The sequence below is a fragment of the Pteropus medius genome, unplaced genomic scaffold, assembly GCF_902729225.1.
Source record: "Pteropus medius unplaced genomic scaffold, Ma_sr-lr_union100, whole genome shotgun sequence".
NCBI classification, from domain to species: Eukaryota; Metazoa; Chordata; class Mammalia; order Chiroptera; family Pteropodidae; genus Pteropus; species Pteropus medius.
The window spans coordinates 10,697,695-10,724,948 of NW_024344370.1; the positions used below are offsets into that span (position 1 = coordinate 10,697,695).

At 32.2% G+C, this 27,254-nt stretch overlaps 1 protein-coding gene across 32 annotated transcripts in view; it reads right to left on the bottom strand.

The window, feature by feature from the left end:
* LOC120608233 (A disintegrin and metalloproteinase with thrombospondin motifs 6) overlaps positions 1-27,254 on the bottom strand; it is a 289,732-nt gene that overhangs the window by 190,127 nt on the left and 72,351 nt on the right. For 22 of the 32 annotated variants that reach the window (XR_005654347.1, XR_005654348.1, XR_005654349.1 and 19 more), the window contains 3 exons: positions 26,288-26,499; positions 25,708-25,791; positions 25,043-25,188 (listed from right to left, as the gene is read on the bottom strand). The exons of 1 other annotated variant lie outside the window; for it this stretch is intronic. Coding sequence is in view for 19 of the 31 variants with exons in the window: in XM_039870023.1 (XP_039725957.1) it covers positions 25,043-25,188; positions 25,708-25,791; positions 26,288-26,499 (442 nt within the window). In the remaining 12 variants the exon portion in view is untranslated. Of the gene's footprint in view, positions 1-11,976; positions 12,032-13,659; positions 13,745-25,033; positions 25,189-25,707; positions 25,797-26,287; positions 26,500-27,254 lie in introns of those variants that run through there. 9 more of the 32 variants (XM_039870047.1, XM_039870045.1, XM_039870038.1 and 6 more) reach the window with 9 other exon arrangements.

A 27,254-nucleotide genomic window follows, 5' to 3' on the forward strand; every position in this document is an offset into this window, starting at 1 on the left:
TTCAGGCATATATTAAATATTATGCTCTTAAGTGTTATAGTCTTTTGCTTTTAAAATACCCTCCTCTGAAAAACTTGCATTTTTATTATTCTCTGGATAATCACTAAAGGCTATTCCAAGGACTAGTCTCAGGAGCCTTGTAATTTTTTAAATGTTAAACAAAGTAGGTGCTATTTCAAAGTCCAAAGGTTTGATTTAATGAACGCCAAGCATCTCAAATCCACAGGAAATTTTTTTTAACACAATATTGCTGGATATCCTCTGAAAAGGTAAGTTAGCATATGGACCAAATGGAATTCTCGTTGAGCTCCAAGTACTGCTTATCAGGATAGAAGTTTGTTGCTGTTGTTGTTTAGTGTACCCAAACATTGGATATTTATAAGAAAAACAAGCTTTTTTTTATTCTCTGCCCTGTTCTTTGCCACTAAGCACCCCTTCCCAACCATTGGAATAGTTCCATCTCCTTTTAACAACTTCCCATTAAACCTCATGAACCATATCCTGTACTTAATGGGCTGTTAATATTTTAAAGCTTCTGTAGTTCTACTGTAAATCCCTGGTCCCTTTTGCAACATTAAAAAGATATACCAAGAAAATTCTTCCTTACTGATGGTACAACGAAAGCACACAGCTTACATTTTGACACTTAAACAATAAGTTTACTATTATAATAGACACAATCATAACAGTATAGCAGGCACAGTAATTATGGAGCTATATACCTGAAAACAACTTAGTATGGGTGGAAACATGTAAACATTTCACTGGCTTCAAGCCACATACTTGTCACATTAACCCACCACAAGACACAATGCACTTGCTTAATTACTGGAATAACTTCAGTGCTTAAAAAATAAATAAATAAATAAATACAATTAAAGTAAATATGCCAAGAGAGTTTAACCTGATTATTTATTTCTCTTTAGAATATTTACAGAAACAAAAAAAAAAAAATAAGGTAAACTAGATATCTCAAGAAAGCAAACTAGAACTCTAAAATCATTTTGTCCCTCCCTCTTTTTTGGAAAGTGAGTAAACAATCCAGATGATGTCATTTCTAGTCGCTATCCCCGATTTTATGCACGTATATGCCATTTTAATAGTTCTTGCCAAGAACTGGACCGAGATAACACTCTTTATCTAAGTAAAACATTTAAATTCTGAAAAAGAAACATTATGATAAAACATACAGGGCTAAACTGTCTTGATCATGAGATAAGAAAAGAAAACACACCTCATTCTGATCAGAACAGACATTTCCTGTCTATGGCCACCCAGTTTCTCCGCTGGTCACTCCTCACCTAACCTACTTTGTCCGTGCTTTCAACCTCTCCTCTCCTTCCCTTTCCAACTCTCCGACCTCTTTTTCAACAGTTAGAGATTTCACAGCAGAAAGTGTGAATTTTACACGTACAGTTGACCCTTAAACAACACAGGTTTGAACTGTATACATCCACTTACATGCAGATGTTTTTCAATAAATACCTGTGCTTTTTTCAATCTGTGATTGGGAGCCTGGGGATGGAGAAGGCCAACATTTATACAGGGGACTTGAGTATCTGAGGATTTTGGTATCTGCAGAAGGTACTGGAACTAGTCCTCATTAATACCAAGGGACGACTAAGCTTGGGGGGAGTTAAAAGTTACCCACAGATATCTGACTGACCTGTCACTCTCACTGTTGTTCCAGGTTCAACTATGTATGAAATGGGTGGGCTATCAGCCTACCTTAAATCCTTTTTTTAATGCTCCGTAATCACTTTTGATATTTCACTTCAGGTTTGTTTTATTTTTGTTTTATTGTATAACCCTAACAGTTTTCTTCTACTTATTTTTCTTCTCTGTTAGGTCCACTCAAGATTTAGAGTATTTTCTTCTTGAATATTACATGTGTTCACATATGAATTATACATATATGATTATGTATATATTAAATATGTGTATGAATTATGTTATCCATGCTACCACAATCTTCAAGAGGGTTTTAACTTTTCTCCACCATAATCTTCAGTCTTGACCAATTAATTGGTTAGATAACTTCTAATATACTTAAACAGAAAAAATAATTATTTTTTTATATGATACTTTTAATCTCTTTTATCTACTCTCGTAAAAGCTGTATTTTCTCCCTATTGAAGGATTATTTAACAGCAATTTGTTTAACATCTCCTCTATTCATAGAAAGCAAAAGAATACATGTTATTTTGCTGCTTTCTAAACCATACCCTGTTTGTGAATTAGAGCAGAGTTAAAGTAATCAGAATTAAAATAATCAGACATAAACACATATTCCACCCTCCGTGAAAATAGAAAATAATTGCTCAGCATCCCACACTCAAATATCATTTCAGTACTTAAAAATAATTAAATTAACCCTTATTCTATTCTTCTCTAAGGCAACTTTGGTTCTTCGTTTTTCCTCTTCTTTTTGAACAGGTATTATCTATATAAGAATTCATAGCCTAGATCCTTATATCTTACACTTTGCTGTAATCACTACAATACTACAAAATGATTTGCACAGAGAGATATCATCTTTCCAGGCCACACTCCCTCAATTTTTTTCCTCCCCGTCTCTTTCCTACTTTGCCAACCCTCCCTGTCTCCTTCCCTTTCCCTGTCTCGACTATCACTTTTCATAACTCTCAATGATTTCAATAACAACTTAAATCATCCTAATACTCTGGCCTCTCATTTACCTCACATCCTTATTTCCAAATAAGGAATTTAGAAATAAGTCTCATCCTCCCTCTGCTTCAGCCACCTACTCCCATGAATATATCCAACACCTTGTCATTACTCATTTTGAGCATTCTACTCTCTGACCATCATCTTTCGTCTTCACAACTTCTTACCACTTTCCACTGTTCCTCGCCACCTTTGTGTAATGATTTCCCTCTTTAGCAGGCATAGACACCATGGTCAAACGTTATCACCACCTTGCATATACACTATATGTCCCTTTTCCTTCTCTCCCTCCAATGTACCCCCTTGCAAAAACTCTAATCCACTTATACTGTATCTGCACCCAAGCAGGTGAATGTAACTGAAGGAAAAAAAATAACCATGTTGACTGATTTCATTTTAAATTCAAGAAGTTATCTCAAGTAAGCCTTTAGCAATTCCCAACAATGTCACTAGTCACTCTTTTACTTTCATCAATGATTATGTCACTCTTCTCTTATCCTCAATCTTTAAAACCTCCTCCACCTTATTTACTCTCAGTTGGTTGTTTCTTATTTCACTGAGAAAACAGAAGCAACCATAAAAAAACTTCCAGCTGCTCCACATCAAATCTGACCAACTATATTCCGATGCACATACTCTGCCTTCTCTCTTTTTACAATGAATAAATTCTCCAGGCTCCTATCTAAGAACAATGCCTCATATACAGTACTGCTTCCCATTTCTTTTGGCCTTCTCAAGGGCATGTTACTGCAGATTTCCCCTTTCTCCTATATTATAAATGTGTACCTATCTTTGATTATTCTCACTATCATATAATACATGTAATATTTCTCCATTCTAAAAAGCAAAACAAAATAAAAACAAAAACCTCCGTGTACTCCTCGATCCCTCCAGCTACTGCCTTACTTTTCTTGTCTGATTATTGCAAAAGTCATTGAAAAGAACTTTTTATATTCACTGTTTACACTTCTTTTCCTTTCATTTATTTTTTCATAAAAACCAATCCAGTCAGGCATTCATCTCACCTTTCTACTGAAACCATTCTTTGCAAGATCTCCAATAATCTTCATCTTTCCTAATCTAGTGGTTATTTATAGGGCATCATTTTATTCAATCAGGAGCATCTGATATAGTTGACCATGTTCTCCTCCTTAACACACTTTCTTCACTTGTCTTCCAGAGCACCACACTCTTTTGCTGCTCCATCTGTCTCATTAGCTGCTTTTTCTCTGTCTCCTTTCTTGATTTTTCCTCTTCTCTCTGACTTCTAAGCATTGAAGTCATCCATACTCAATCTTTGGACCACTTTTCTCTATATGCACTTAATTCTTAGATGATCGAATCAAGTTCAATATAAATACCATCTATATACTGATATTTCCCAAATTTTTAACTACAAGATCATTCTCTCTACCAAAATCCAAACCAATGTATCCAATTGCCTACTCGACATTTCCCCTTGGCTATCTAATAAGCATCTTAAATTAGCAAGACTAAGAATTCTTGATCTTTCTCTACAAATCTGTTTCTCCAGCATACTTCCCCATCTCTTATAAAAGCAATTCCATTCAACTAGTCAGATTAAAACTTTGGAGTTTTCATTTACTTCTCTCTTTCACACAACCCCATTGAATACATTGGCAAAAATCAGTTGACTCTGCCTTTTAAGTGTATATTTAGAATGTGACTCCACTGCCACCACACTAGTCGAAGCTCACATCATCTGTGACTGGAAATGCTGAATAACTTTTAATGTGTAATTCTACTTTCACCCTTGTTCTTCTATAGCATGATATTAATCTAGAAGTCCAAACGATCTTGTAATGGCTTTCCGTCTCATTTGAAGTAAAATACTATCTGTACTATGGTCTCCAAGATCATACAGGAGCTGGTCCCTGAACTTCTCTGATCTTATCTTCTACCTCTCTCCCCATCATTTACTCAGCTCCTGCCACACTGGCCCTTTGGTTTTTCCTTGAATGTGTTTAGCTTACTTCTGCCTCAAGGCCTTTATTCTTCCTGTTTCCTTTGAGCAGAATGTCCTTCTCCCAATATCTACCTGGCTTACTCCATCACTTTAACTGAATCTCTAAAACTAAATGTACCGTAAGACCACACTATGTAAAATAGTAATTCCCACATACACATAAACACATACTATGACTCTAGACTCTAATATCTTCATGCATTTATCACTAACTTATTCCGTTTTCATTTATCTTGCTTTACTTGTATCCCTTACTAAAATGTAAGCTCTTCAAAAGACAGCAGGAATTCTGTCTGTTCACTGCTGTACTTCATCACTTAAAATGCACTAAAGTGCTCAATAAGTGCTCAATAAAAATAAATTCTTGAATATTGCACATTCTCTCAATTTAAAATCACTTCTTAATAATCTTCACTCAAGTTGTCAGTAATATCCAGAGGTGATACATCAAATTCTGAAAAAAAATTTAATAATCTTTAATATTTTAGTATTGATATCATTGATTCATTAATGAATTAAGAAAATATATTTAACTTAGTTTTTAAATATGAGCAGTGTAAGTTATATAAAGGCTTTGGCATCTATAAAAATCACATACACTAGAAAGAGAAAACATAGTACTTGTGATTTTAGAAAATTATTTACAACTCCATTTGATTAAATTTAGGAAAGAATAAATAATATTCTTTCCTAAAAACATACTTATGCTTGGGAGAAAATAAAGGCAATAGTGGGAGCAAGGAAAGAATGTGAAAAGACATCAAATGAAAAGTTGGGATTCCCAATGACAAACTCAGTTATGTCACAAGTGCTCAAGTCTCAGGCATTATATAGGTAACCAATTATGTAACTTGTCTGTGTATTATGAAAAATAACATTTATTCTTATGTAAATTATTATTGCACACAAATCCTACAATGTTACACTTAACAGTTCATATTGAGCTACTCATAATTCATTAAGTTGAAGAAATTATGGATACAAGTTATAGCTAATAATAGTTAGCTTTTTCTTATGTTATACTCAATGTTTGTGTCCCCCTCCCAAAATAATTCATATGTTGAGGCTACTTCAACCCCCATTGTGATAGTATTTGGAGGCTGGGCCTTAGGGAAGTCATTGGGTTTAGATGATGCCATGTAGGTGGGTCTCCATAATAAAATTAGTGTAAAAAAGAAAAAGAAAAGACCAGAGCTCACTCACACACATGCACACACACATGCAATTTTTCTCTCTCACGCTCACTCGTGCTCTCTCTCTCTCTCTCTCTCTCTCTGCCATGTGAAGGCACAGCAAAAATGAAGCCAGAACAATAGCCCTCATTAAGAGCACAGAATTGGTCAGCAATTTGATCATAAATTTCCTGGCCTCCTGTGAGAAATAAATTCCTGTTGTTTAAGCTTCCTAGTTTATGATATTCCATCACTGCAGCCTGAGCTGACTAAGACATTCAATTTTATTCAAAGTTAGGGGTATATTGGGGGAAGAGAAAAGAAAAACTATTTAAATGGTAACAAAATATTTATATTAAAGTAAACATAGATATATTGTAAAGTAAAAAGCACATAGAAGTCTCAAAAGAATTTATGCATTTGTGGAAGGTTGTCATAAGCTAAACTTCCAGATTCTCCTGTAGGTCACTTTGCTATGCCTTTAAGAATGAGGAAGCAGGGAATTAGAGATGCCCTACTATGCATCCCATGTCCAAAGTAGAAAGATAAACACTAATGCAGAGTCCCACCTATTAATAAATTTACTCCTTGTAAGAGCGGATTAGGATTGTAAAATCAGGTATAAGTACTTTTTTGTGCAAGCACACATACTACACACATATTACTTGACCATGTACATACGATTTTATACCATAAAAAATATATTATAAATATTTTTAAGGCAATAATCTTATTACTTTTACTTTGACAGTATATTGTAAGCTATTTACATGTTTCTCATTCACAGGCACTCATCACCAATAATATACCCCTACATGAATAAATCTGGAGAAGAGAGTATTTTGTATATACATCTGCTTTAGCAATAAGGTTATTATAGGTGATTCATATTGGAGATATATGACATTTCTGTTATTGGAATATTATAGATCAAAATCAAACCAAAAGATTGTTTATGCAAAAAATATATTTGACAACAAATAAAATAAATTAAATAAAACTAAATTAATAATATAATTGAAAAGCAACAACTGAAGTCATTGAAGATCGTGACTAATTCAAATAACACTGATAGTGTTTTTCTGAAAATCTAACTATTTGCAGATGAAATGTTTCATTTTAATTTACAATTCCTTAATCATGTGTATCTCAGTACTCTCTACTATATTGCTTAATTTTATGAATATCAAGTTTTAGCAAACCTTTATAACTTGCTTAGTAATATGCCAATAAACAGCCTTAACCTAACATCTAAAATCAAAATTCATGAAGCTGCATTTACTTCTCTATAGCACCAAAGGAGGAACTTGTCTTTTCTATCAATTGATAGACTCTCATAATGACCTTATAAGATCTAGCAACAGGCCTCCATATCTTCTTAAAGAATCACTGACAACTATAGGAAAGCTCAGTGGGACATCCTCTCATATGACAATGGTTTCTCTAAGAGAACTCTGTGGTAAGCCTAGAGTTTTCTAAGTGTCTTCGCACTTTTGAAACAGCGAATAAATAAAAACTTGGCATGATACCTATATAAGATTGCAAACCTTAACATAAGCTGTCAGTCACAATTTTCTCAGGTGATTTTCTTCAATAGGGCAATGTATTACTAAGGTTTTCCAGAAACATTTCCAATAACAAGCACTGCAGGGATTTTTTTTTAAGTAAAATTTTTTCACTATTATCTACAAACATTCATTTTGTGAAAGAAGATATAATACTTAAAATAAGCAATATTATTAATCACTCCTAATAGGCCAGTTAAATTATATAATACAGCATTACTATCTGCCCCGAAAGAATATTTTCATCTAATGTCTTCCATTTCTAATCCCACACAAAAAAACCTGCAAGTAACTTGATGTCATAAGGTAAATCATTTTACAATAAAAATATATCCTTTTCTTAGACATTAGAAAAGTAAAATTAATAAATAATAAAAATACATTCTACAAGTTCAGTGGTCACTGAAGATTGTTATTTTGCTGGTGTTTAATCTTATTCATTCTCTAATCAATTGTAATTTCCTTTTACCTCCACTCTACCAGGAGTCTATTATCATAATTTAATCAACAGATGTACACTAAATGCTAAACTATGGAAAACAAATCAAACTAACTGCCTCCTAACTGGTCTCTCTATCCCTAGTCCAATTAAGCCATTATCATTTACATCTTCCAAAACTACCATATAATTATTGAGTAAAAAATAAATGAACACATCTAAAGAAAGAAAGGCAAATTTATTACATGAGTTTCTATTAGTGCTTCAGGTTAACCTACCTTTTACTTTACAAAGGGAAAATGGACACATGAAGAAAATGAAAGTGAATGAAAATGTTCTTAAAAAATGGAATAAAATATTTTATTTTAAAAGCAGGGAAAAAGAGACGACTTAAAAATGGCTAGGCAGACTTTAAAAAAATCTAAAAAATGTATCATTTTAAAACAAAAATTCAGTGATGAGTTAAATGGCAGATTATTCACAGCAGCTAAAATGAAAATTAGCAACTTGTAGATATGAAAAAAATCACCCAGACTGCCACACAGAATGATAAGTAGATGAAGATTATTTTATATATATATACATATATATATATATTATAAAAACATGAGGCTAATGAGAAAGTCAAACATACATCTAAAGAGACCCAGAAGAGTAGAAAGAGCTCAAAAGCATCTATATTTGAAAAATATAATGCCTGCTGAACTTCCAGTATTGATGACAGATATGAATCCACAAATGTCGGGCGGGGGTGGCGGGGGGAATCATTTTATACTAAGCAGAATAAATACTGAGAAACATGTTCCTTAAGAGAAAATCAGAATGGCAAGATACAGAGAAGAACTTTAAAGCAGCTACAAAGATAGATCACATATACAATGAACATTACCCTAACCTCACATATCTTAATGACTATGATGAGAACTAAAAGAATATAAAATAATATTTTCAAAATGTTGAGAGAAAGCAACTGTCAACCTACCATTGTGAATCCAGCAAAACTATCTTTCAAGAACTAGGGCAAAATTTTTTAAAAAGATATCTCTAAATCAACAACAGAGAGAGTTTACTACAGACATTTTATAAAGAAACTTCTAATAAATGTACTTCAGGAAAAAGGAAATAGATCCTTAATATGCAAAGAAATACAGTGAAGAAATTGATATATAGGTAAATAAATAAAGACAACTATTGTCTATATACAAATTGTGATGATGATGATGATAGTGGTAGCGGTGATGATGGCATGGTGGTGGTGGTGTTAAAAAGAAATTAGAAATAAAATACAGAACACAATACCACAGAAGTCAAGAGAAGTGGTCATACTTACATGTTTTAATGTGTTTGATTTGTTCAGGAAAGAATAATACTGATTAGCTTTACTTGTTAAGTATTCTTGATAAAATTATTAAGAGTAACCATTAAAGAAATAAAAATGAAATATATAATTTCCATACAAATAAAGAACAAGAAAAGAATAAAAACAAATAAGCAACAATGTGATCAATACATTGTGGTGATGGCTGTACAACTCTGTAAATATACTAAAAACCACTGAATTTTATACTCTAAATGGGTGAATTGTATGTTTAGTGTATTGTAGCTAAATAAAATTGTTACCAAAAAAACCCTCAATCCAAAATAAGTTAGAAAACTATGTTTTAGTTACCTCTATAAATGCACTGATCCCTAAAACTGAGATTGATTACGATTAGTGGCAAACATAACTGGCTTACAAAAAACACAAAAACAGTGGCAGAACGAAAGGGCTACTAAAAGTATAAATATTTGTTTGAATACAAACTAACTCAAAATTTAGAATAAGAGTAAAGAGATAACCAAATTCAGCTAAATTCAGGTATAAGTAAAAATGCTAGTATGAGTCAAAACAATATTTGAAAATATTTTCTTTAATTTAAAGCTATACTTCCAGAAAGAAGGGTAAGTTTCAAAAATAAGAAAGCATAACTAATTAAAATTCTAATCACAATTAAGTTAATACAGAAATTTTTATTACAAACTTCTCTTGCTATAGACATTGCTTATAAAAAAGGAGAAGTAATGTAACAGGTTCATTTCAAAAGCTCAAAAATCATATGGAATAGTTCTAATTGTTGCCTCTGTTCCAACTAGACAGATTCACTAAGCACACACTGAGAGTATTACTATTTTCAGTCACCTTTCATTTAGTAAACATTCAGACTCATGAATATAATCATTATTCTTCTATAACTCTATGGAAAATTAAAAGTACCTACATGCCAAAGGAGGAAAGGCAGAGCATATTTAAAGGACTTCAAAGAGTACTTGCCGCTAAGCACCAATGACTCCTTAATTTACATGCCACATCCAAGTTGGGTAAATAATATGCTTACTTTTTCTGCAAACTATTAAACTTATTTTACATAATTTGCGTTTTCTTGAGGACTCAGCTACATAACACAATACTCTGGCAATCCTGATGACTTCCTAGAGAGTTTATATGGGATCAGTCCAAAAAGCATGCTTAGTCTACATTGAATTGACAGTTGTACAAAAAGTGGGAAATCAAAGCTTTCTTCCTAACTAGACTAAGGATCACAACCAAAATACCAAAGAAAAAAACTGAGGAAAAAAACTGAGGAACTCTCATTGGAAGAAAAAGGGTCAATGGGAAAAGAGAAAGACAAAAGGAATATAAAATTAAAAATAAATTTACTATATAAATATCATTTATCACCATACTACTAAACGATCGATCTTAATTAACCAACCCTAAGTAACACAGCAACATTAAAATTAAATCAATAAATGGTATATGTTTTTATTTTAAAGAAAATAAAATGGAAGGCTAGCAATACATTTGACATAGAAAAATACACAATAATTCTATTTGAATAATGAAGAATTTATAAACAAAATTAGAAACTATTATATACTATGTGCTCCAATCATGTCTGATTTTATAGGTGGTATTTTAAGAAAGTAGGTATTCTAAACACTGTTACTCAATAATTAAGGTGTTACAAGATTATAGTTACTAATCTGTCAAATTTAACAAAATTTTACCTATTTCACATACTTCATTATCAATATAAGTTGATAACTTCAACTACCACTATAATAGCTAACTTTAGCTATCATTATAAACATTAGTTCTATATTTCTGAATAAGGGAAAGTTAATTTAAATAACTTAAAATTATCTTTGCTAAAAGAAAATGAAAAATTAAAAATTGACCATTTTTGAAAGGGCTGAGGCATGAGGTTGAAAACAGGGATTGGCTCAAAACCTGTATACGAAAGATTAGGTATACTCTGCAATACTAGAAATCACCCCTCTTCCACATCTCTGACCTTCAGTTTTATTCTCTGAAAAAAATGAAACCAGAGAGGCTGAGTTTCTAGGACACTTTAGCCAGTGGGAGGCAAAAGTAAAACCCAAGGCTTGAAAACAGTTAACAGTATGCTTAGTTGAAAGTCTCTCATTCCCTCCCTACCTGGCTTTCAGAACATTTGCAATGAGCCTGGAAACTGTTGGGTATTATTCTGGAAAAACTGAGTGGTCTCACACAAAAGACCCAATGACAATGACATTTTTGCTCCCCCTGGAAAAAAGTGAACCAACACCCAATCACTCTAAGGGAAACCCTCCATCAACAAGACCTAACCAGTGTAAACAAGGCTCCCAATTAGTATTTTTTTTTCAATATCGACAGCCAGCCAAGGCAGCTCAAATAAAGAGAAAGCAAAAACAAACAGGGTTAAAAAACAGTGCATGTGTATGCACTTGTAGCAAATATTCTCGCACAAGCCAAACTCTTTCCCACCTCATTTACTGACTAATGTTTATTTATTACTTGCATGAGCTGTTTCCTTTGCCTAAAATATATGCCATTGTCATTCTCTTCCTCCAATATGGCTGTCTCCTCATCCTTCAGACCTTTTAAATAAAGTTACCTTATCAGAGAGACTTTCCTACCACCTTATGTAGTTTCTCTTTCTCTACCCTATATAGTTCACATATATAAAATTATGTATTTCTTTGTTTTTTTTTTTTACTTACTCATAATCAATTTCTCTCTCTAGAGCAAAAGCTAAGAACTTAGACTTTTATCTGTCTATTCATTCTTATGTGATCCCAACAGCTTACACAAAGCACTCAATAAATGTTGACTGTCTCGATGAATGAATAAATGCAGCTTTACAGTATTTCTTGAAGGAGATAATTTCTATATGTCTCAAAATTATTTTTAATAGTTTTCCTCTTCCTTTTTCCACTGCAGCCCTATAAATTCCTATATACAAATCTTTTAGTCTTTGTGTTCTCAATATCCTTTATTATCAGTAAAATGAAGAAACAACTTATTTTTTAAAGGAGTTTCTGAAAAGTTACTGTACAATTTTAAGTGTATTTTTCAGGCCCTCAAACCCATTTGGAAAGTTAAACTCAGAACTTCAGAGAAATGGACTAGTAGGCAGGACTCCGTAAATATTTCATATATCATTGCAAGAACTATATAATTCATCTTCTTCCTTCTAAATAGTGTTTTTAAGTATGTATGTTTTCCTAATTTAGCTCATGACATATATAAACTAACCATTAGGAGAGAGAAGCAGACATCGGAGTTTAGTAAACGAATATCAGTGTAAAGCAAGGAAACAGAGGAAATGCTTAAAAATTTTGTAGAGCTGAACCTAGTATATATTTATTTCCTCTTGTCATGTTATTAATTTATTTATATTAATACCCTAATTGAAGCCTCTTTTGCTTTTTGTATAACAGGCAAAAATATTGTAATTGCCACATAGGGAGAAGTTGAAATGAGAAAAGCTACAGAAAGAGCAGGTTTAAAGGAAAGATTGGGAATTTGGTTTTGAGCATGTTAATTGAGATTCATGGAGATGTCAATTAGACAAAGTTTACAAATACAGAGTTTAGGGGAGGGGTCAAGAATAGAGATGTATATTTAGAGATAAATGGTGATTAAAGCTGTGTAGATGTATTTAACTATATAGATGGTACTTAAATCATGAGAATGAATGAGATCACTAAAAGTGAATGTAAATTGCAAAGAGACTGTGAGAGAAGTGGGTAATATACTCAAACATTGCTTTTTCTTATTCTAGAAAGACCCTTTAAAATTATTTGTTAATATTTCTTTAACATTGGGCTACTATTAAGGTGCTGAGAATTTATAAAATGAGAAAGATATCATTTGTAGGGATGCTAGTTTTTGATAAATTTGGAGGGGGGGTGTGAGATAGGAAGGATATAGCCAATTTAGTAAATATTGTCCCAAAATAATACGGTGTGAAAATTTAACCAAAAAAGAGGAGTAACTTCTAATAAATGTCTCTAAATGAGGTTTCTTCTTTTTTATTCCCCAAATCTCATTTCTTTCTCCTTTATCCTTTTGCCTCACTCATCAAGAACTCCTCATCTCCCAACATCAGAACTCAAAGATTTTTGCCTGGCATTTAGTTCTTTGGGATAAGTTAAAAAGGAAAGTGAAATGCTAATTCAAGTGGTTCTAAAAACCCTTTCTGAACTGGAGAGAAAGAGGCATTGAATTTTTTCCCCCATTTTTCACTGCTTTGCATATATTAGCACTTAATCACATACACACAATTTATCCTCCACACCCCTGCAAGAGACATTTTTAAAATCTGATCATGTCACTTTTTTGCTTAAATTTCTCCAATGTTATCTTTATGTAAAGAAAATAAAAGCTAAATTTCTTTTTTTATTAGTTTTGTTGATTTTTTTAAACAAATAAGAAATAATGCTTTATGAAGTTATGCTTGGATTCTTGTCCATGTAACTTTATTTGCTTGCTTTACTTTATTTCCTGAAGAATTTTCCACATCCACATATTCCTGATTTGCATTTTGTAATATGGACATACTTGTACCTGTGTACAAAGAAAATTCCATTCTTTTTAATAACTAAAAAGCAAACAAAAGAAATCAACTTAAATACTCATGAATAGGGAAAATGATTATTTCTAGACCACAGTGCTAAATTTATAAGCATGCATGCAAAATCTTTCAAGCTATGGCCCTGCAACTTTTTAAACATCATTGCATATCCTTCTCCCCTTTGTTCACTATATTTCACTTCTTTTCCTCAAATCTACCAAGCTTATTCTTTGACTTTATTCACCGGTGAATACCTAGCAACCAACAGTACCATGACATATTGTCAATTCAACAACTATAGGTTGAATGAATGAATTAGTGAATGAATTCCTACCTATCCAACTTCATCTCCTATAATTCTTCACAAGTACTTTCCACTCTAAAAATACTGAGCTTTTAGTTCCCCCAAAGGAGGCCATTTTTGTCTCTCACATTTTCCATGTCATTACATATGCAGTGCCTCCTTCTTGAACAGGCACCCATCATTTATCCAAATTCCTGTTAAACTTCCAAGTTCGTGATCAAGTATTGTACCCTGAATGAAGTTATGCTTAGATTCTTTTCCATGTAAGATTAGATGCTGCTTCTATGTTTCCACCATACTTTGTCTTCTTAAAATCTGGTTTGTGCCTTAACATATAGTTAATAATAGCTCAATGTCTCCCTACCAAGTACTTACATATATTATATCATAACACCATACCATCCTACAAACTCAGAGAGCTTTGGTATTCAGCCCCCAGGTCACCAACTAACAGATGTCAGGGGTGAGATTCAAGGTCTGCGTGACTCCAAAGCCCATTTTTCACTATGTAACAATATCTATTGAACAAATATTTGAAAAATTAATATACTCCTTAGAATGAATATTTGATTTTGTATAAAGTTAAATGTTCATCTTTAACTTTTTATATATATGCAATAAAAGAAATGCAATCTAACCAAATAAAAGAACGTTATGTATTTCTCTAAAGGAGATATACAAATAGCTAATAAGCACATGAAAAAAAATGCTCAACATAGCCTTCCAGAAAGTGAAAGTCAAAATTACAATAAAATACTATGACCAAAAGACAAACAACAAAAAGTATTGGCCAGGGTGTGGAGAATTTGAACACTTATACATTGCTGATGGGATTATAAATAGTACAGCCGCTTTGGAACACAGTTTGGCAGTTCCTCAAAAGGTTAATATAAAGTAACTACATGATCCAGCAATTCCACTCCAAGGTATATATTCAAAAGAAATTAAAACACACATCCACATCAAAACTTGTACACAAATGTTCATAGAACCATAATAGCCAAAAATGGGCAACAACTCAAATGCCCATGAATGAATAAAATATGGTCTATCCATACAATAGAATATTATTTGGCTATAAAAAGGAATGAAGTATTTATATATGCTACAACACTGATAAACCTTGAAAACATTCTAAGAAGCTAGTTGCAAAAGACCACATATTTTGTGATACCATTTTTGTAAAATGTCTGGAATAGGAAAATCTATACAGAAAGTAGTTTATTGGTTTCCTAAGACTAGTGGAAATGGAAGGTGATGGCTAATGGGTATAGAGTTTATAGGGTTTCATTCTGGGATGACAGAAATGTTCTAAAATAGACAATGGTGATAGTTGCACAACTCTGTAAATAAAAACTATTGAAATGTACAATGTGTAAATTATATGTCAATAAAGTTGTTACAGAAAAATAGAAGAAACTGATGAACTGGACCTATCCTTGATTTTATTCATCTGTGACAGGAAGAAAAAAGTACAATAAGCCACTAACTAAAGCTGAAAGCAAATGATAAATCAAGTTCATAATAGATAACTACACAAATTACTTCCCTAAATCTTCCCTTGTTATTTATTAGTAAAAATTTTTAAATAGTAAAATGACATTAATTTGGGTCCAATAACTACTAACACACTAATTCACTGCTTATAATGTATCAAGCATTATAAAGCTAAGCACTATGTTAGGCAGATTGGGATAAAATAACTCTCCTACACTGCTTTAAAGTGTGAAAATTGGTAAAATCAATGGTAGAGTAATTAGCTAGTATTGAGTACTAGAGTTAAAATTGTTCAGATCAGTAAGAATATAGAAGAGTTGAATTGTTAGAACATTCCAACCAACAATAGCAGAACACACATTCTTCTCATGTACCAAAAAAGACCATAAAACAAGTCTCAATAAATTAAAAAGCATGAGTCATAAAAAGTACATTTTCTGACTACAGTGGAATTAAATTAGAAATAAATAACAGAATGATCTCTAACGGGGGAGGGGGGAACTAATGTTTGGAACTAAATAACAACTCTAAATGTTTTATGAGTCAAAAAAGAATTAAAGAGAAATTATAAAGTATTTTGAGCTGAATGGAACAGAAAACACAACATATACAAATTTGTGAGATGTAATACAGCTGTAGTTAGGGGAAAATTTTATAACACAAAACATTTATATCAGAAAAAGCAGAAAGTTTGCAAATCAGTGAAGACAGTGTCTACCTTAAGAAATTACAAAAAGAATAGCAAATTAAACCAAACTCAAAGTTAGTATGGGAATGGAGACAATAAAAATCAGGCAGAAATAATAAAAGAAATAGAAAACAGAAAAACAATAGAGAAAACCACTGAAACTAAATTTGAGTAGATAATTAAAACTCTAACCAGAATCTAGGAGAAAAGAAAACAAAAATTACCAGGATCAGAAAGAGAGGTAATGTCACTAATACATACTACAGATATTAAAAGGATAAGATATTATGAACAGCTATAGCAATACATTCTACAACTTAGATAAAATACATTTCTTGAAAGATTCAACTGCCAAAGCAGACTGAATCAAATAACCTAAATAGTTCTATATCTCTTAAATAATTTGAATTGGTAGTTAAAATCAATTTAAAACAAACAAACAAAAACAAAAAAACACTTCCAGGTCCACATGTCTTCACTTTTAAATTCTATAAAACATAATACTATTATGTTTTATTTTTAGTATTATGAATAATACTATTCCTACATGAATCTTTGCAGAAAACTGGAAAGGAGGAAGTATTCTCTAACTCATTCGGTGAGGTCAACATTACCTTAATACCAAAACCAGACAAAGATACAGAACAATATCCCTCATAAATAAGATGCAAAAAGATATATAAACAAAATTTTGGCAAATCATATCTAACAATATATTAAAAGGAAAATACATCATGACCAAATTGGGTTTATCTGAGGAATGCAAGGTTGGTATAACATTCTAAATCAATGAATGCAATTCACTGCATTAATAAACTAACAAAAGAAAAGCAATATGATCATCTCAATAGATGCAGAAAAGGTATTTGACAAAATTCAATAGCCATTACCCATAAAAACCCAGCAAACTAGGAATAGAAGAGAATTTTGTCAGCCTGATAAAGGGCATCTACGAAAACTCTACAGAAAACATCAGACTTAATGTTGAAACATGAAATGCTTTCCCACTAAGATCAAGAACAAGACTAGGATGTCTGCTATAACAACCTTTATTCTACATTGTACTAGAGGTTCTAGCCACTGAAATAAGGCAAGAAAAAAAGTCATTCATGATTAAAAAGAAAAAGTAAAACTATCATTTAATATCAAAAAACATAATCATCTTCGTAGAAAATCAATTAGAATCTTTTAAAAGGCTACTAAAATTAATAAATAAACAGTAAATTTGCAGGATACAAAATCAATTGTATTTTTATATACTAGTGATGAACAATTATAAATTAAATTTTAAAAATAATACCATTTACAATAACATCAAACAAATAACAAAAGTTGTGAGAATATTGAAAATCACAAAAAACTGCTGAGGGAAATCAAAGAGGACCTAGATAAACGAAGAGATATACCTTGTTTGTAGGTATGAAGAATGTGCATTGTTAAGATGTTAATTCACTAGGTCCAGCCCAAACTCAACAGGAGATTACACAAAGTCACAAACACCAGGAGCCAGAGATCACTGGGGGCCATCTTAGAAGTTTGCCCACCATAGTCACCAATATTATTAATGTATCGCTCCATTATTTTTGTTGCACACCCTTATAATTCCTCTAAAGGGACTCTGTAGACAAACTGCCTGATTTAAATCCTGAGTCTTCTAATTATTGTATAATCTTGCTAATCATTTAACTTCCTTGTATCTGTTTCCTTATCTATAAAATAGAGATAATAACGGAAACTATCTTATGAAGTTACAGTGAGGTTTAAATGATTAAATATCTAAAGTAATTATGTATTTAGCACACGATAAAAAATTAAAGACATCAGTAAAACCCTTATAAATACTAAACTTACTATTCCTCAAAGTTGTGTTTATTACAACACATTCTTCTTTAACTATTTAATGATGCCTATTACATATAAAGCACAATTTTAATCAAGGTGTGTACAAAGATACTTTAATGATGTACTAAAGGAGAAGTGTCTTTTTATTCCCATTTGTAATTAAAGTTTAACAAGCAAACATGGGTAATGCCTGGGTGACCGTAATCCTGTTTTCCTGGTCCTAGTTTATGCCTACTATCTAGACATAGCTGTCAAAGGTACTTAAAAGTGTCCTAGCTTGTCCAAGGAACTAAAGTTGCCCAAGTTTATCATAATCCTAGATTGAAATGGAAACTAGATAAACACATCTGAGTAAGGAATCAATGAACCAGGAACCAAGTGAAAGAAAATAAAAAGTGAAGAAGGGTGATGGGGATGAGTAAGAATGACAGAGCCAGAGTGGTAAGAGAATAATAAATGCTTTGAAATGCCCAAATACCAGAATCGATTCATCTAAAATCTGAATTCAAAATTACTGTGGCCTATAAACCTAGCATATTCTTAAAAACTTACTAATAGTAATAAAAGAAATAACTGGCATTTCCTTAAGAATTAAAAATAAATAAATAAATACCAAATAAATGTTAATGTACCACATTTAATCTCCCTTTCCTCTCTTTTAATATGTAATCATGAAGCCAATATATAATTCTGATAGATATATTCTTTAAAAAATAAGAAAACTTGTTTAAATCTACACATTATAGGCCAAGTTTTAGCAAGAAACTATTTTTAAATCTATCTTTAATCTCTCACTTGAAAACATTAGTTGACTTTGGAAATTCTAATCCTTTTCAATTCCAGCAGCACCAAAGCAAATAGTCATGATCCTTTAAGAGGATAAATATGCTCGGTTTAATTAAATGATTAAATTATGTGACTTGGTGTGCAAGTTTTGCATCTGTATTTTAAGATGTAGTTATATGTCCTATGTCTTTCATTAATGAAAAATTGAAAAGGAAGTATATTTATGGTAGAGTATCTTATAACAGAGGAATTCTTAAAAATTTATTCCTTGAATTTTCAAGAATTTGAGCTAAAAAAAGAAATGAAATCCTGGTACATGCTACAACATGGATGAACCTTGAAAACACTATACAAAGTGAAAGAAGCCAGTCACAAAAGCCTATATATTGTAAAATTCCACTCTTACAAAAAGTCCAGATTAGGCAAAGCTATAGAGACAAAAAGTAGGTAATGGCTGCCTAAGGCTGAGGCTGGGTTGGGGAAGAGAAAGGGAATGGGGATGACTTCCTTCGAGAATGACTGAAACATTCTAAAGTTAATTATGGTGCTGGTCGCACAATCTTATGAGTATACTAAAAATCATTGAATTGCACACTTTAAATGGATAAATTGTATGGTCTGTGAATTATATCTCAATAAATCTGTTAACAAAAAAGTTTTAGGTTATAATTCCTATCTAAAATATACACTACTTATATTAACATCATAAAGATGGTAAACATGATTCTAATGCTAGATGGTAGACAAAGTCGGGAAATGGAGGCCTCATTCTGTTCATGCTAATTACTCAACATTGATGCAAGTACAATTTATGTCACTAAATTCCTACTCATTTTCTGACTATAAATAAATTTCTTTAATATTTTTGCCACTAAACGAATTTAGAAATCGGCTTGACTTTAAATTTGTGGTAGATATATCCTGACTTCATGTGGAAATATAATTTTTAAAATATCTTGCCAAATTATAGATTTTTATTCCTAAATAGATATTTAGTTTTTCAATACAAAGGTTAATAAAGATAATTTGAAAGTTTTGTATCAAGTATAACTTTTAAAGTATATAAATACAGTCCTGTATTTACCTTCTTAAGTTCTGTGTCCAGAGCTTCAAGTACAAAATAGTAATCATTTCTTGACCTAGTTATATAGTGTCACATTCCATAATTTTGAAGAGTTACTAAATGTCAAGTTGATTTAGGTAAACGCTAATCATCGAATAATTCTAATAAATCTAGTCTATATAAGCAATCAACATGTTACTACTACTGATATTTTAACTAAAAACATATCAGAAAAATGAAATACCAGTTTCATTATTCCACCATATTGTTTATTTAAGATGATCATATTTCTACAAATGTATGCACTATGGCACTAAATCTGGTATTCAGAGCTAAGATGTCAAGTAGTTGACACACCAGAGAAACATCTGTACATCACTTTAGAAAGTGACATGAAACTGATTGCTCTTTGGTATGGCAAAATGTTAAAATCTGATAGCTAGTAGAGTGACATCAGCAAGATGGTGAAGTAGGAATTATCAACCTTCATCACCTGACATAAAACAATAATTAAACAGTTATCCACAAATGAAAATAGCCCTAGCAGAGCTCAAGAGTGCAATTAAGAACCTACAGCAACATAGTGGAGCAAAAATTGGAGAATAATTGCACAGAAAGAATCGCTGGGAGAGCAGCTTAGTGGAGAGTTGTGGAAGCAACTAGGAAGAAAGAAGTGTGGGAGCTATCAGTATGGCCACAGAACACATACCATCGTGGTCCCCAGTGACCTGCTATGCAGAGGACTCCAACAGCCACAGACTCCCCACAGCTTCCACTGGGGAGTACCCCATAGTGTTGTTAGGCACAGGCTCCAGGAGCCTGATCCACAGAGGACACTGGCAGCTTTCATCACCAAGGTAACCAATAGCCGCAGACCTGGGGAAGAAGATGCTGCCCATTCCAAGAAGGAACTGCTCTTGTGCTTCCCTCAGACCAGAGTTGCCAGCACCTTCCAACCCTGAGCATACCAAACTCCAGAGCCACAGCTACTCTGCCTGCTCCTGGCGCCAGGACCACTCTGTGTGGACCCATGATCCAGACCCAGCCCTGTGGCTGCTCTACACGTGCCCATGTCTCAAGAATCAGAGCCAACACCACTGCAAGCTAGCCCACACCCAGGACCAGAATTCCACTGTGCTCAATGCCCATGCTTCAGACTCTGTCTTCATGGCCACTTCGCACATACTTGCATTTCACACATCATCACTGCTGCAGGGTAACCAGCACGCCAGACCCCAAAGCTGCTGTCAGACTGCAAGCACTGGCAATCTAGTCCCTGGCTCCATTACTGCTCCACGGGTGCCCAACATCAGACACCTAGCACTATTGTGGGCACCCACAAGCTGGACCTAGCACAAGAGGAATACCCTCCACCGATATCCCCATAGGAGAAAAAGAGATCAGAAGCTTTCACTGCTGCTGCAGACAACGGCAGCCTTGGCCATTGAGGATCCCTGCAATCTTCCAACATTAATCTCAGCTGATAAAGCTGTGTGGAGACTACATTGGTGTTAGTTTGGAATTTCCTCGAAATTTTAAAAATATAACTGCCATATAATATAGCAATACCACTTCTGGGTATATATCCAAAGGAAGTGAAATTAGTAAATTAGCATCTCGAAGAGTTATCTGCACTCCAATGTTCATTGTAGCATTATTCAAAACTGCCAAGATAAGAACACAACCTAAATGTCCATCAGTGGATGAATGGGTATAGAAATTGTGGTATATATACAGATATAATAGAATATTATTCAATCATAAAAAAGAAGGAAATCTTGTCATTTGCAACAACATAAATGAATCAGGAGATCATTATGCTAAGTAAAATATACTAGAGAAAGTCAAATACTGTATGACCTTAACTACAACTAGAATCAAAAAAAAAAAAAAAAAAAAGGAAAGCTGAATTCAGAAACAAAAGTAGAATGGTAGTTGCCTAGGGTTTGGGGATGGGGGAAATAGGGAAATGTTAGTCAAAGGGTACAAACTTTTAATTGTAAGATGAATTAATTCTGGAGATCTAATGTACAACATGGTGACTATAGATAATAATTCTATATATATACTTGAACTTTGCTAAAAGAGTATGTTAAATGTTCTCATTCAAACTCCAAAAAAGAAATAAAAAACAAGATAACTATGAGGTGATAGATGTGTTAATTAACTTGATTATGGTAATCAGCTCACAAAGTATATCTATAACAAATCATCGTGTTGTACAATTTAAATATATACAATTTTATTTGTCAATTATCTCAATTTTTAAAAAAAATTAGTCAGCTGATGTATAACAGATGCCCACTATATTTTATACATACTTATGTATAAAAATAAATATAACTATATATAAAAATTAAAATATATGTATATATAAATAGTTTTCAATATGCAATTCAATATTTTTGATACCATGTAAAACAACAAAATTTTAAAATTTTTTTACTTTATTTTCTTTCTGTCTAGTCAGAGTGATCTGATAGCTTTGTAGAGCATTGTTTGTTTTTAATTTTTATTGGTAAAATATAACAATAAAATGTCATTTGCTAAGAGGAGATAACATTTTGAGTTTTTATACTTTTTTCGAAAAAGTGACTCTTATTACCTAACTAACTACAGTTCCAAATGGTTTTCTGCTTAAAACATTTAAATCCCTAGGAGAAAATTAGGCCTAGTGGAGATAAACATATCCATCAATTTTTCTCTGGAATTCTCGATAAACACATTATACATTCTCCCTAGTGAGCTGACATTTCAAGCAAACATAAATCATGATCTTACTTTGAAATGGTGGAGTCATAAAACCCCAAACATATTAATAAGTGAGTTACATGAAATAATTTTCAACATTAATATAAATCACCTTTGGAATTCTCATAATTATTTTTACTAAAAGTAGCATATGATTTAAACATATGTTCATTTTCACAAATCAAAAATTTATAAGGGAGAGTCAAGTGCTGGTAAACTCCCAACAACAACAAAAAATCCCAAATATTAGAGATGATAGTCATTTCTTTTGGATAAGCCATTCTGTGGCCCTAATAATTCAAAGATATTTATAGACTTTTAAGTAAGCTAAAAGTTACTTTGAGACTTTAATAACAATTCGAAAAGGCATTCTATGCTGCCCCAAAGAGGCATTTTTCTAACTTCCATTACATAACCAATATAAATTGATATGAGATATAACCTCTTTGAAGTACTATCCTATTAAATTCTGAGATAATTTCCAGTGCTATAGTCTGACCGTTAGGAGAACGAGTTAAAAAAAAAGTTTTTGTTCAAATCTCAGACATCAAAAAAGTACTACAAATGGCTTATTGAAGCAAAGAAGAGCTCTGTAGAGGATCAGAAAAAATATCAGGGCCAGTTCAGAGTAACAAGTCAGACAGCCAAATGTTGTAGCCAGAGCCAAGAAAGGGTGGCTAAATGCCCAGATGTATTTCAGAACTCAAATACTTAGAAATGTGTGCTCTTGGTATAACTTCTGTCATTTGATGTAAAAGTTAAAAATCCAATGCAGATACAATAAAAATGTGAAGCATCAGGAGCCCGCTGGGTATTGCCTTTGGGGGAGAGGTAGGGCTTTATAAATATAAATACAGAAGCCAATGTAAATATCTGTGATCATTTTGTTAACCATATATAATAGACATTTTCCCTTAGTAACTTCATTGATGCTAATGATATCCATATATATTTTTACACAAAGGTTTCTATATTTGCACAATTCCTAGTATATTTTTAACTCCTCAAATATATTTGGGAATCATTCCAGGCCACAAGACCCTGAGGAATTGCAGAATTTATCAGACTGATATGTCAACACGTATGAATATAGAGCTATACGATGTTGTTTTTCTTCAGCAAGCATGTCATAAATGAAATTTTCTGGTTTACAATGTCAGGTAGATGAAGGTAGTTAAAGCGAGTCTAACTGTAAAAAAAATAAACTCAGAAACTTTAACTCTACAACTCAGTTAATAGGGATTTTTTTTTTTTTAAGCTAAATTCACATTATCTTACTCAAGATTCTGGGTCTAACGAATCTGATCCCAAATACTTTATATTCTCTCCACAGAGTTTAATGTAGAGTCATAAGCATACCACAGATGAAGTATATGTTAAATATTGCCTTGCAAATGAAAAGAAATAATCAAGAAAACAAAGGCTAATCCATTTAGCCAAGATAGAATAATGCTTCCATTTTGCTTATTATTGTTAGTTATCACTTTCATTTTTAAATGCTGAGAAAAGGTCAAGACCAACTTATCTGAAAATGATTTAAGCGTGCTTCTAACCAATAACTAGAGTATAAAAAAATGAAGATAAATAGCATAATATAATAAAAAAGATAGGATCATCAGGGTTTGAGTCCTGTTCTTTCACTTATTAGCTGAGCAACCTTGAGCAACTGAGGTATTTTGAACCAATTTCCTTCTTTCTTACTTAGGAAAAATAATAACAATATCTACTTCACAGAGTTGTTGTTAGAGAGGAAGGAATAAAATGGATCTAAATACAGTTTTGTAAAACTGGAAAGAAATATATGCATTTATTGGGTTATCATCAAATAATAATTTTGCCTGAGAGACAAGCTGTTCAACGTATAGTATAATAAATCTTATATTTATATCTCTTAATTAAAATATTTTAAATTAAATAAACATTCATGTAAGTAAATTGTGTAACTCCTCACTTTTAACAATTTGGATGCAATAATAATTAACGTATTTACAACCAAGGGTGATGACATTTTTATTTTTTAAATATATTTTCTCATACTTTTGAAAATCTTGCTTCTAATACATATTTTGTTCAAGTAACAAAACATGCATGTGCTTCCAATTAAACCTTATGGATAGACCTTAGTAGAAGGAGAGATATTTATTAAATTTCTACATCAAATCTAAATCTTTCTTTTTTCTTATTTGGTTCATTTGATGCAAACACAATAATAGTGTAATATATTCTTTCTCAGTATGAATAATAAATTACCAATTTGCTTTCTCTGTACTCATTACCTGAATGAGGCTTTAGATAGAACCAAATATAGTTACAATATCAAACACAACAATTAAAGGTAAAATACTTGCAACAAACCATACCTAGTAATAAGAACCGCATTATCGTGGTGGGCAATCCCATTTTCTGGAATGGTGTTTCCATCACTTTGGTGGGAGAGAATGGATTTCTGCCATTTACAGAAGCTATCGAGGGACTTGTCTGCATGGTGGTTTATCTCCAAGTTTGGCTGCAATACAACATGCATACCAGAAATGTTCCAAACAAATTACTAAGGTCAGTTGTTAAAACTTTTGAAGACTAAAGTGGGACTATAATTAGAAGTAGTGGTTTCTAGGAATAATTTCTTGCCAGTTTTTATCTCTATAGTATCTGACCTAGAGTTAATTTAGTGTATTATTGAACAGACATTCTTTCCAGTTCCAGCTTTAATGATAATGTGAATATATGTGATTATCAGCAAAGGAAACCAACCAAAACCACTATTAGAAGGTCTGTTATGCAAATGCTCACCTTTATGCTGAAACATACAGCTAATATACATGTATATATAGCTTTAACATGATATAAGAGGTATACTCTGGTAAACTATTTGAAATTTGCTTAAAATATTAAATGATTAGTGCTGAAAATCATATTCAACTAGAACTTCCTAAGAGGAGCAATAATAAAATATATTATATTATAATACATAATTCTAGAGCCTGTCTGTTAAGAGTTTTAGATTTATAAACTATCTCATTCTTACCTGATCTTCTGTGAGAACAATTAAGCGAGCCACTATAATATTCACAACGTTTCCTAGGCTGGAATCACGGTAAAGTTTGGCAACCTGACCTCCAGAAAATAAGAAAAGACACAAAGTCAGACAAAAATTATAGAGTGACTGATATTTTTTTATACAGTAGTAAAAAAAATTTTCATAAATTTAACTACTCTGTATATAAAAATGTTTTCTTTTATCCCATATCACTTAGAACGATACTGTCAAGATGCCCTGGTAGAAAGTTTGTTATACAGGTCTGCCTCAAGAAATATTTTCTCCCCAAGATGAATTACAACACAGTAATTAAGAGGGTGAGCTGATGTTACAAATTAAAGAAATTCTCTTAAACGAGATTTAAAATGACCTAGTCAAAAAAGTCACATTATCTGAAAATGAACAATCATATCTTTAAATTTATTTTCTATGAATCTGAAACATTAAATCAATCCTTTCTTGTTACAGATGAATTAATTCTTAAAATCATTATTTCACAATAAAAACCTTAGTCAAAAAGCACAACAAACTATTAAGTTACAATATTATATAAAGGGATCAAACTTACAATATTCATCACACTCAAAATGTAATGTTCAATGTCTTTACGGCCATGGTAGCCCACCATCATTTTGTCTGCCACTACTAGTGTCTCCACAAACCGCTCGGTGCTTACTGATCTCTTCTGTCTGTGGTGGACATGTGTGCCATTAATTGGTAGTGCAGAAGCAAAAGCGGATGTGTCATTCAGCCACCAAGGTTTGCCACTTCTTATGACGTCTATAATAAAAACAATTAACTAGTTCAGATAGGTTCATTAAGTTTATGTATTTATAGGTCTTTCATGTCGACATGCTTCTCATAAATTCTCTAATGTATGAAGATCTTCAAAATAATTATATTATCTGAAAAATTAAATATTAATCATATTCAACTGCTCATGAAAACAAAACAAAATAAATCTAATGAATTACTTAATAAAAAAGAATTTTTAAATAATTATTTCCTATTATTCCAGTTAGTAATCATAATACTTTTAAATTTAGAATAGGTAATTTTAAAAATCATTTAAAGTTGTTTAAAAAGCAACTCAAGCATTAACTGTCCAAACAGCCTAAGAACTAGAGTAATTCTGTTCTATAAATCTCAATTCTCAGAAGTTATGAGTAATTTTTTTCACTTAGTAATGCAGTCTACTGACAGAGCACCCAAAATATTCCTTTTTCAAAACCTATTTATATTGACAGAGCACCCAAAATATTCCTTTTTCAAAACCTAGTGGTAAAGGGCATTGGAATGAGAGTTGAAAGATCAGGATTCCAGCCTGACTCACTTTACACTACATTTTCATGTGGATTGTGGTTTATCTTTGGTTTTCTAGTCATTTGGTTCTTCAGTACACAGGAGACCTTTTAGTGCTGTAGAATTTATGAATACTTGCCTCATTTATACTCATCTTCACTCAATAAACTTGAGCAGGTACAGGTCCTCTGCATAGCTCACTTTTATATCTTTATATTGAAGAGGAAATCTTT